Below are 12,264 nucleotides of genomic sequence, written 5' to 3'. Positions count from 1 at the left end.
CTGAGCAAAAACATGAAGGAGGGTTTTGCCAGTACCACGACAAACAGCCTACATTCTCAAATGAGATTCAGCAAATTAATGGCAAAATGCCTAAAAGCCAGGTATTTCTACAGACTCCTCAAATCCAAGCTGCATCATTTCTTATCATACTTACATCTTTGAGAGACTCAAGTTTTATTTTAAAGACCTCAGGTCCTCCTCCCCTTACTGAGTTGCCTCTGTTGACTTCATAGGGGTAGAAGTCTTTTCCCTTTTTTGTGAAAAAAACCCTGTTTCTGTGATAACAGAAAACCCCCAAACAGCTAAAGCAATAGACACTCAAAAAAAGCATGAGCGATGTGTGAAACTTGGAATTGGAGCCATCCATATGAGAAGATTCTTGAGATTGGTGTTATTGGAGGTAGTACCTGACAATTTCATTTGCAAAACAAGTTTATTGCATATAAAGCATTCTGAGGCTGGTGACATGGGAGGTCTATGTTTTGAATAATTTACCAGGTATGTAGCACTTTACACCTCAAAATATTCCAAGCCCTTTCCCTACTCAATTCCTCTGCAAGGGAAAAGGTGTCTGGGTGTCAAAAGAGTGTAATAATAGATTTTAACTAATTTTAACTAACCCCACACAGTGAATAATTGAGGACTGGGATTTTCTTTAAGCTGTAACTGGGCTCTGTACGCTGGAAAGGAGCTGGAAAAGCCCTGCTCTGCAGCATCAAGGGAGCACTCTTCAAAGTTCCTCTTTTGCAACCATTGGCTTTCAAGTGTGATTAATCAATTAAAGTTTCACAGAAGGTAACTATTTTACTGCCACTTCCATTAGCATGTCTCCTTCTGACACACCTCCCCCCCAACTCTTTTCCCTACTGTGTGACTACAGAATGGTTCTCCTCCATGCCGTGACTGTGCTACAGAGCTCTGCTGCAGCTACAGCTTAGCCAACAATTTAGGTAAGTAGTTTTTTTGTCTGGTAACCCTGTAATAGGAGTATTTTTCAAGGTAGATGGAGTAAAAGTGTTTGAGAATAGAGAAAAAAAGCTCCCGTGGCTTTGTTGCTCGGAATTACCCAAAACAATATATACACAACATGAAAGTTTCAATAAAATACAGAGGAGAGGGATAAACAATTGACAGCCAGAATAAAAGGCTATTTTTCTGCTCCTGCATGAAGTCTGAAATGCTGGAATATATTAAAATGAAGCCAAAGCCTTAACTGATTCCTTTTGACAGAGCCTGGATTTGAGTCTGGGCTCAGTGTATAAGCAATCTACAAAAATAAATCCTAAGTAACTGTTTTCTCATATCTTTGAAACAGTACAAGTGTTCCCTCTTTTCTTGGGGAATGAGATTCAGAATTTCCATCCTCTGAAATCACCTTTGTCAGGAAGACAATGAAGGACGTTCAGAGGTCTCTGAATACCCCAAAATCCTAAAAAAATATTAGGCTTAGCACAATGCACAAATGACTTCCTAAGAAATCAAATCTGCTAATGACTTCAGTATATACAAGGTCACTTTTTTTTTTAAGAGAGACACTAATTTGCATCACTCCAAGAAGATGTCAGTGACCACATGAGAAGACACCTATTTGTGCAGCTCCATAGACTGCTTGTTTAATAAATAGAGAGGGTGATCAGGTTAAAATAATTGTTCTAATGATGGAGTGGGAGTATTTAAATGAGAGAATATGGATATCACAAGGCACACACTGAATAACAGCTAGACTCAAAAATTAATAACTTGAACACAAATACATCCTGGTACTTTTCCTGTCCTTTTAAAATAAACTCTGATATCAAAGTAGATTTTTCCTTGCTCTATTTAGGGCAGAACGGTGGTTTTCATACTCTTTTTTTTTTTTCCTCATGGATAAGGTTTTGCTAAAGAGAAGAATATTAGGATGCAAGGGGATGTTTATCTTCATAGGATTTGCATGGAATTTAACCTTTAGGAAAGGATCAATGATATCCCTCAGCCATCACCAAATGGATCCTTCAGCTCACTAAAATATCTGAGGAAATCCTCCATACAGCATTCAAAATATGAAAGAGAGATACATAGGAAAAGAAATACCTATGTCAAAAATCAGAGAAAAAATTATTCATACCAGTTTAGTTTCAAATTCAAGGTAATTTCAAAATCTAAATAAGCAGATTAAAACTGTAACATTTTGAAAATGTCTTTGAATGATTCTAAAAAAAAAATGGTTTAGGATATTTGCAAATATGTTGAAACACTTGAAAATCCAGTCTGACCTGCTGCAGAACAATTAAAAATGGCTTTGCCCGGTGAAAGAAAAAATTTTGGAATCGCATGAGGTTTATTCTCAGTTTGATGAATTGGTTTGTTTTGCCATTAAATAAATTTTCTACCAAGAACTAACCTGCTGTTAAGGATGAGAAGGCTATGAAATGTTTATACTAATACCATATATATATATACTTTTGCTGGACATTTTTAATTTTATAAACATATGCACTTATTGGTTTAGAACAACCTTGATAAGAGGGATGCTTGGGCTTTAAATGTACATCTTTATTGGTACACAAAGCTGCAAATATTAATAAAGCCCACAACTTTTAAGTATAGGGTGTTTTGGTATGATGAGGAAAGGCTTTCTCTCTCTCTCTCTTTTATCTTCCAAGCACTTCTCAGCTTTTAACATATTTACACATCTTGTGCTTAACCATTTGAGAAGCTTTCTGAGGAGAACATGACTGGCCTAAAATGATGATGGAATGATCTGAAAACCAGCACTTTTGATAGCAGGGCAACAATACGTATATATTTATTCTATTAATTTTTCTCTTTTGCAGGGGAATGGGAATAAAATTATTTTCCCAGAGGCAGAAAAATGCAGCAATGGCCTGACAGGATGCTCATGACTGGAGTTCTGCTGCCTCTGCCCTTCCTGCAGATGCCTGTGGGCTCATATCCTGTGGTAAGGCAGGAACCAGGAGCCGCTGATGTGCTGGCGCTGCCCAGCGCAAGGCCAGATCATGCACCAGGAAGCATTAATCCAGCTATTTTGCTTTTTGGACCTGAGTTAACCTCTCTAAACTGCATTTCACTGCAGTGCAGAGGCATATCAGCCACTTGATGGATAACTCAGGAATCCTCTCCTGATTTCTGTTAAAAGCCCATGTGGGACTTGCCTGTCTTTGCTCGCTCTATCTTGGTCATCCTGAGGACACTCTGACTCTTAGAAAATCAGTAAGATGCCAAGTACAACAACAGTGATGACCTGCCACCAAGAGCAAGCCAGAGCTATATATTCTTGCTTTTAGGATGCTACTCAATTTCAAAAAAAAAAGGAGGTATCCTAATGCCATTTGAGACAGCACAGGGTGTCTGGGACATCTCATTAGGGCTAGAAAATACAATGGGAGCTCCATGGGAGACCCTGCTGAGGTAGCTGTAGCATCTAGAACTGCACTAGATGCTCACAGTTAGGCAATCAAGCCTTTTTCCAGTATCAAAACCCATGCCAGCCACTGACCAAGTGGTTGCACCTCTTGGAACAAGTTTCCTGAACTTCCAGGTGAGCCCAGTACTATGGCCAGAGTCCCAGCAGCTAAACCAGTGGGCTGATAGCTCAAAACCACACAGAGACACACAAAAAGGGGTTTGAAAAGCTCCACCTTCATCCAGGAAGCAAACCATGCAAACCCAGTGAGAGCTGGGAAGGAACCGTCTCATTTGGTTGACCAACCACCCCTGAATCTCCACACAGATTGTACACAGCACAGGTATTTTGACCTAAACTCCTATAAAAAAGTGACATTTTCTGAAGCTGTGAAGTGTGCAAATACATAATTACCGGATGAGCTTGAAATAGTTGTATTCAAACTGATTATTATTTTTATAGACATGAATAGGATTTAAATCATTTTAGAGATGAACTGCAGCTGGTTTTTGAAGCAACTAGAAAGTGTCATCATGCCAAGAAAAAAAAAAAAATTGCATTTAGTCTTTTTCAAACTTTGGAAAACCTGTTCTAAAATATAAATTATGAAAGACATTTTCCTACATTAAGTGTACAGTGCAAATTTTTCATATTGTTGGGGGACTGACTGGCCTGCAAAGACTCAGTGGGTTGTTAGTACATGATGTACAGCAATCTTTCAGTTATTGTTTAGTACTAGGGACATTCAGTTCTACTAAAATGGTTAGAAGCAGCAAGTGTGAAGAGACTACATCAAATAAAGTTGTTTTCTTCCCTAATTTATGACCCATGAATCTAATTCTAAATTCCACAGGATTGGGTAAATGAGGCACAGCTTCAATCCATCAAATTAAAATCTACATTACCACAATATGAGAACCAACTCTAAAGATCATCTTTTATGTTCTGTAGAACTAGTCACTAAATGTAAATTAGGACACTGCAGAGTCTGATTTTGATAATGATGCCTACTTCTCAATGACATGCTAAGGCAAGGAAATACTATACCCATGGTTTATGCAACTTTTATAAACAGTAAATTTTAATTCTTCTATATATACATTTATTTTTATTATTTATAATTTTTACTAACTGTGAATGTTGTATTCTCCTTCTATAGAAAAGGCCTTTTTTTTCCTGAGTTGAGTATAACCACCAAGTGTGTTTCCACAATACTGCAGTTGCTGCTCCAGGAACATACAGTCTCTGGGGCTAGGTTATGCAGATTTTTGTAATTCCAAAGGACAGATCAAACATCAGTGTTTTTATTGATAACATTGTGTGCAAAAGGAATAAAGAAACAGTGAATCAAGTATCTTGCATCTCCTTTCTTTTACCTGCCAAACTCCATGTGCAACAAGAAAATATGTGTATGTGTGTGACTTAACCACCCAAGGCCTGCAGTGCCCTGAGGTTTGCACTCTGAGAGCTGAGTGGGTCACTTTGATATAGCCACAGTTGGTATTCACCTAAGGGGAGCAAATTCTCTGTTAAGCTTTTAAGAAGGATGAAAGAAAAAGAACAGAAAAAAAGCCCTGTTTGGACAATGATTTTTTTTAAGGGAACCAGGACTGTTAATTAAATGTTCTCCTTTTCCAAAGTTCATAAAAAACTTTTTCTTTTGTTACAGTTTTTATAAAGAGATTTCTGCTATCATTTTGACCAGAGTACTGGAAAACTGAAATATATGTGCATGGGTAGTTTTTGAAGTCTTGAATTTCAGTTCTCACTTCTTGCATACAGATCTAACACTAAAGATGAAACTGGGAAATACCCACAAATACAGAATGTGGTTGCTCACAGTGGCTGAAGCCAATAATCTATCCCTGCATAGTTCTACAGCATTAAGAGAGCAAATCCCCTTGTGGTCTCCTCCCTGCCTAACAGCTGCCAACCCAGAAGAAATATCTCTGTGAAGCTAAGAGGCCCAACAGAACTCCAATTCCTACGGACTGGCTGGGGTCCACCACCTGAATACAAGTGTCACGAAATCCTGATGGCAATAAAGGCAGGGAATCCTATTAGTCATTGCAGTGGTGATGTCATATGCTTCAGTTTTATCAATGGTAAAATTAATTAACCAACTAATATAGAATCCTAGAGTTACAGAATGTCTATGTCTGCTTGCTGGTAGGAGTTTGAACAAAATGAGAATTACAAAGGCTTCCAGGGTCCGTGAGGTGTGCTGTAAGTAGTTTTCTTGCTATAAAGTCTGTTAATTGTGTGTATTATTAGAGAAAAAGAAAAAGGTGGTTCCGACCTGTCATGCCTCAGTGCCCTCATATCAACATACACTGTGGTGGGATCTGGTCCAGATGTTCCCTGTAAACAACAACATCAGCTAATCAGAAACTGAAGGCTCGGAGGAGAGAAGAGTTTTACCCCCCAAATAACCAAACATTAATTCCAGTGCTAATTATGCTAATCAAATGACAAGTTATATTTAAGCTATTCATCAGTCAAAGCTCAGCTTTACAGAATCAGAACAAGCACTGGAAAACATACCTACCGTCAGGCACATGTTACCTTGGGGGTCGGGAAAACATCAAGCAGTCAAACTACTTAACCAACACATGTCAACATAGGTTTTATTTGCTACAAAAGGCCAAGTAATCAGCACATGGATACATACAAAACATGTTAAACACATTTTGCCATATAAAGGAAGGCGGAAATTGCTGAGGAGACACAGTTTAATGGCAGAAGCACATGGTCAGGAACGTGAAGCATGGTTTACTGAGAGTCTTCCATACATGCAACAGAGAATACACTTGAAGCTAAAGATAGTAAAGGTAGCACGCATGACATGAACCAATCTGGACTGAAGGTCTGTAAGCAATTATTCTATTCCTTTTCAGTCTTCCACTGCATAATTTAAACCCTTGTTTTATGTCATAATATTTAGTTACTTGAAAAGCGGCAGACTAATTTTAGTTTCCTTCCATGCAGAGATGATACAGTCTTTAGGCCTTTCCACCCACAGCTTTTCTGCAGTTTTGTAGCCTGCTATGATATGCCCTTATCCGAAACTTCAAACTCATCACCACTGAACATCATGTGAATTCTCAATGCTCCAGGCTAGGGCTCTTTTCTCTGCTGCAAACCCCATGCTACTGCTAAGCAGAAAGCTAGAAGAAAAGCACAACTCCATTTTGGAACGCTGGAACTGTGGAAATTTTCTTTTCAGCAGAGGAATTCACTTAACCCTGGTGAACTTCAGGTGCACAAACTCCTTTATCAGTTATTCAGATGTTTACTACTTTAAATAGCAGGCAACATCAACTCCTTGTGATTTCTGTCCCATTTGGGACATATTGTAGTAATTCTTCACGTTAGGAATGTCTAGGGATAAATTTTACGTTTCTGCAATGCTGGCTGATAGTTACACAATTTTTGAGCACCAAAAATCGCAACAGACATCCACAAGTGGCTAATTTCTGTATCTGAAGGGGAAAAGAGTTACCACTACCAATTGATACTTACTGTACAGGTATTGATTATGACCCACCACCAGAGGAGAACAAGAGTAATAGAGCTGCACATGCATGTTAGCCTCTTTAGCTTGTTATACACAATACAAGATACAATATCCTCTCTAGCTATTAACGACACGATTTTCAGTCTACTAGTAAACTCAGCAGTGTAACAGACTAGTGCTGAGTGGAGAGCTTATTTGAAATATATGCAATGTTAAAAAGAAAAAAACAAAACCAAGGAAAAGTTGGTTATCTTTAAAAATAAAAGTAAACCTGAATTGATTTGTAAAATAATGGAAACGGTCAAGTTTGAAAATCAAAGACAATCACTATGGTATTTATTATTTTCAGTGTGAATGAAGTAGTTACAATGGACAGATAATATTTGATGAAAACTGCATCCAGATAAAGCTGTGCTGGACTTATTTATAATTTCATAGAAGGATCTGAAAATCCCCAAATCTCCAGACTCAATTTCTAGTCTGTCCCACTGTTGGAAGCTGATAGGTGGGTATTGAGGGAACATGAAAATCCCCTACCTGCTCGGCCAGCTTCCCCAGCCTGTGAGGCTATAGCAGCAGGGATAGCAGGGATGAGGGAGAGAAGGAAAGAAGGTAACACAAGACAAAAATAATAATAAAAAATGGGAATGAAGGGTGGGAGAAAATAAAAAGAGGAGAATGCAAAAAGCAGGGAGTAAAATAAAAAGAAAAACAATGTCAAATACAGGAATTTTACAAATTAACCATTATACCATTAAAGGTTAAAAAAAGTAAAAAATGAGGTGTCAACATTTTAGTAGAGCAACAGAAGAGACAGCTGTAGACTGCTAACCTTGGACAAACAGACTTAAATGGTTTTAGGACACTACAGACAATGTTGTTAGTGGAAAACGTGTCTAACATACTGGGTTTTTTGTTGTTTTTTGGTTTTGAAGTCATTAAATATTGTGGCCCTGCTATTTTAATGCACATACATTGAGACTGAGTTCCAGGTCTGCCATTTCACTACTAACAGAAGTTTGTAAGCGATGTCCTCTGGAAATCAAAGGTAAGCTTTCTTTTTGGAAAAAAATAAAGTTAGTATACAATGAAGAAAGATATTTACATCTTCTTGCATACCTGATCCTACAATGAAATAAAATCAAGGCCTCATGCACAGTCTAACTACAAGACCATAAATAACTGGAGTCAATTTATAGCCCAATAATTCTTTGTTCTTAATCTATTTGCTATGGTAAACAGTGTAATATGTATCAAGAACAGTAAAATTAAAAGCTGATAAAAACCCATCAGTACTCTACCACAAATGATAATGCAGAAAAGAGACAACAAAAAACTCTGAGGTGACTCGTCCCAAGCCACTACTATCATGTGGGGCATCTAATACCAGATGGCTGCAGTAGGACTTGCCCTACGACTTGTGAAAACAAACAGCTCTGAAAGCACTGGCATCCCTCATCCTTCTCCTCAAACTTCTGAATGCCAGCAGAGTTAAAAACTGCAGCATCATCTGCCACAGCAGCATCTTAAAATAGGTTTATTTTGGATGCAGGGGAAGATGAAGCACTTAAAAAAATGGGACAGAGCTGCTTATTACATTGATGCCCCAAAATAGTATTGCTAATAATTCAGGTTGAACACTGCAGTGTAACTGCAAGAATGCAGGAGAACTGCTGAAATCCAGCAGTTACATAATTCATTGCATGTGACTACACTGCAGGTTCAGAAAGGACTTTGAGAGTACCAGAGTCTTACATGGCTCTTAACTATGGAATGGTTTGAGAAACAGCAGCTGAAGCATCAGCTATGTCCTTTTGCAGCCAGCTGCAGCTGGGATACTCTGAAAGTGTTTCAAAAGAATCAGAGCCTTAGCCAAGACCGAAGTGACTGACTCAATTTGTCTGTGCACATTTATTTCGTGAGACAGAGATGGAGAGCATCTGTAATGCTGGTTAACAGGAAAGAAACAACACAACTTCTGGTGTTGTTTACCCAGGATATGCTGGGTAGTGTTCAAGGAAACAAAATGGGACAAATGTAATTTTCTGTCTGAAAACAAGTATATCGTAAGTCACATCTCTTTGGCTAAATAAATCTCCTGCCCATCCATTGGCTGCCACTGGTGAACCATTCATGGGTCTGTGCAAACCTCTTCAATATGCCAGGCTTTTATTCCTTTTATTCTCTGGGAAAACACTGCAGGTCTAACTACCTAAAGAACTACCCCAACAAGTCAGCTGTAGGGCTGACCACATGCCAAGACTCAGTCCACAACTAATTTCCAGTGAAGTCAAAGGTCAAGCTGCATGCTCTCCCCTACTTCCCTCCCCAGAGTTAAAAATCAGGAACTAGGGCAATCAGAAGTCCTAGGAATCTAAAAATAAATGCTCTTTTGGGTTTTGTTTTTCTGTCTAAGGATGTGGCCTGAGTGTTTAGTCTGAGTATACTTCTGCTCCAGAGATGCTCAGAAAAGGAATTTTTGGTGTACACTTGACAATCTCACACACACAAGCACAGCAACTGGAGCTGTGAAAAGAACTTAATGGCATGACACAAAGTAAAGGTGGGGAAACAGAATCTGAGGGAACTCACCCAGAGCTATAATAAATAACTAAACGTGAATCATACCTCTGGCAAAGTGCATGGTCCCCTGCTGCACTCTTTGCAGACCTGCCCTTTATTACTTTTAATATGGAAGATGCTCAAAAGGTCTAATCTATCACTAAGTAAAAACAAGTATTAACTTTAATCCTTAAACTGACTAACAAAGATTTCTTTGCTACACAGTGAGGAAAGGGTTCACTTCATATAACTTCAGCCATCAAAGAAAAAAGCATGCAGTATAAGGTAAGAAGTATCTCCTGATGGTGATGAATCATACCTCAAGATGGGCACCTGAGACAGGCTGAATGAAACTGTCTATTGAAGTATTTCTGCAATTCTACTGACTATAGATGGATATGGGATAACTCACTTAACCTTGCAGTCTCAGTTAGGGCAGACATAGAAGAAGCAAGATGAAACCTTTTCTCCTGCTGCAGTTTGAACAGGCTTATTAGTAGATTTTCAGGGTCAACTAAGGAAAATGAACAACTTCTAAAAGTTTTCCTTCAACTGAAATTTTGTAGCAGGTTGAATAAAATGAAAATATTTATTCCAAGTGTTTAAATGGAAATCAGCTAAAATCCTAGAGAACCATCTGTGCTGTTCTAAGAAACAGGCTACTTTTCATATCTATTTTTCTCTCTCTCTTGAGAATGCTAAGATGCTGGTTAATGAGAATTAAAATATGCTGGATGCAATCTTTTCATCTCAGAAATCCCTAGACCATTATCTGTGACTACACAGCCATGAAAGGTCAGATATTAATGGTATTTAAGTGCCTAAAGATGGAGGGGATTATTTATTTTCAAAAGCACATCTCTAAAAATCCAGTCCAAAATTACTACCTCAAAGGAAACATACTAAACTTGCTCTAAATTTGAGAGGAAATAAATACAAATGACAACGCATTAGTCTGTCAGTGATCTCAATCTGGAAATTAAGACAAATTGGTAGACTAGGACTCTTTTGTACCAAAGGGATTATCACAATGATTTCCTTTTTAGGGTAATCTTTAATAAAACATTAAATTCTGCTATGAAGTCTTTATACATGCACACAGAGACACATACATGTACATATACACCTTTCTCCTCTTTTCTTTGGAGAGGGGAAGAGTAAAAAATCAAAAGCTTTTAGGAAAAACCAGGATACCTTTGCCTTGAAACACTTGAGTCTTGAATTTGTCCACAAAATTGGAAATGAAGAAGGTATCAAATATAATATCCAAGTTGTTTTAGAGGCAGCCCATAGAGAAGAACCCTGGATAGGCTTTTTGCTGCAAGGGTCAATAACTGAACTTTGAGATATGTTTAATAATGTGATTAGTAGATACATATTTTAGGAAGACTGCAGAACAGGCTGGAACACAGTAATCCCTGTGGAAGATGGCGCTCCAGGAACCACATGCTAATCTCATGGATGACACAACTTGGAAATAAAAAAGCAAAGGCAGATGCTGTTGACTCAAACATCTTGAGAAGTATTTTTATGCAGTGTGAAGAATCCAGAAATCATAACCCATTTCTGGAACATATTGGAGACAATGCTAATTTCAGGAACAGTGTTGATCAAGAATTAAAATTCATTCTGTTCCTCAGCTGAGAAAACAGAGTAGCCCACAAGCTATTCTGGAATACCACTAGCCCTAATCTTCTAGACAGTTTGGAAAGAGCATCCAGCCTAATTTAGTATCCAGTCTTTGGCAGTGTCTACTGCCAGATGCTTCAAAGGATGCAATCCTCTATCTTTATATTCTCCATCAAAGTTTTGTGGTGATGCTTGTAAGTAAAATCTTTAGTAATGTTTCAAACACCTTTAAAACTTGCCAAACAACCCTTGCCTCAAATGCTTCAAAAACCATTCTACTTGGGAGGATAATGTTACTAAATATAGCCTGTCCTGAAATGGCTTTTCTTCACTCCAGCCACACCACTCCTTAGAAAAAGTATTTGGCTTTTAGTTTGCCCTATGGATTGAGATGCCACATCTTAGTAGAAATCAATGATGCCTGGCACTCAGCTATATGATCAGCCAGGCTGTTTAACCATCTCACTCAAGGCTCTCATTCTGTGCTGTTCTTAAATTCATAAATAATTCATTAATAACCTTCTTTCAGAGATTTACCCACTTTAACAGTTTAATTCACTAACTCCTTCTGTAAAGAACCATCTAAGAAGCAAACTTCTTCAGCTAAGGAGTTAACATAATCACAAGGCAGATATACACAGTCAAGCCAAAATCCAGCCTAACTCCATTCTAATTAGGACTTCCAGTTTCTCTGAGTGCAGTCAGCTTTCCTGCATGTTTGTAGTGAGCTGACCCAGCCAGCAGCTCAGTACCCACCTGGCTCCCAGTGGGACAGGGAGAGCATAGGAAGAGCAAAAGTCAGAAAACCCATGGATCAAGATGAAGAGTTTAATGAGTGAAGGAAAGAGAAAAATCCAAGTGATTCAAAAGCAATCACTCATCACCTCTCACAAGCAGAACAATATCCAGCCAGTCTCTGAGCAATGGCTACTTTGGATGACCAGCCATCCTTTTTCTTTAATGCTGAGCATGACATCATGTGGTATGGGTTTTCCCAGGTCAGCTTGGGACAGCTTTCCTGGCTGTGTCCCCTCCCAGCTCCTTTCTCCCCCAGCCCACTTACTGGAGCCAGTGGGGTGTTGGTGCTGTGGGGAGAGGGAGAAACAGGGAAAGCCCTGATGCTGTGCAGCACTGTTCAGCAATTGCTCAG

General features: G+C 38.6%; 1 protein-coding gene across 5 annotated transcripts in view; it reads right to left on the bottom strand.

Moving 5' to 3' along the window:
- The window catches only part of DIP2C (disco interacting protein 2 homolog C), a 307,685-nt gene that overhangs the window by 21,675 nt on the left and 273,746 nt on the right, over window positions 1-12,264 (bottom strand). For 3 of the 5 annotated variants that reach the window (XM_027886135.1, XM_027886136.1, XM_027886138.1), the window contains 2 exons: window positions 7,461-7,490; window positions 5,706-5,767 (listed from right to left, as the gene is read on the bottom strand). In XM_027886135.1, coding sequence (XP_027741936.1) covers window positions 5,706-5,767; window positions 7,461-7,490 — 92 coding nt within the window. The remainder of the gene's footprint in view (window positions 1-5,705; window positions 5,768-7,460; window positions 7,491-12,264) is intronic. The other 2 variants (XM_027886137.1, XM_027886139.1) reach the window with 1 other exon arrangement.

The sequence above is a fragment of the Empidonax traillii genome, unplaced genomic scaffold, assembly GCF_003031625.1.
Source record: "Empidonax traillii isolate 1590-97213 ecotype Southwest subspecies unplaced genomic scaffold, ASM303162v1 scaffold178:size2223814, whole genome shotgun sequence".
Taxonomy (NCBI): Eukaryota; Metazoa; Chordata; class Aves; order Passeriformes; family Tyrannidae; genus Empidonax; species Empidonax traillii.
This window is presented reverse-complemented; position numbering and strand designations above follow the sequence as displayed.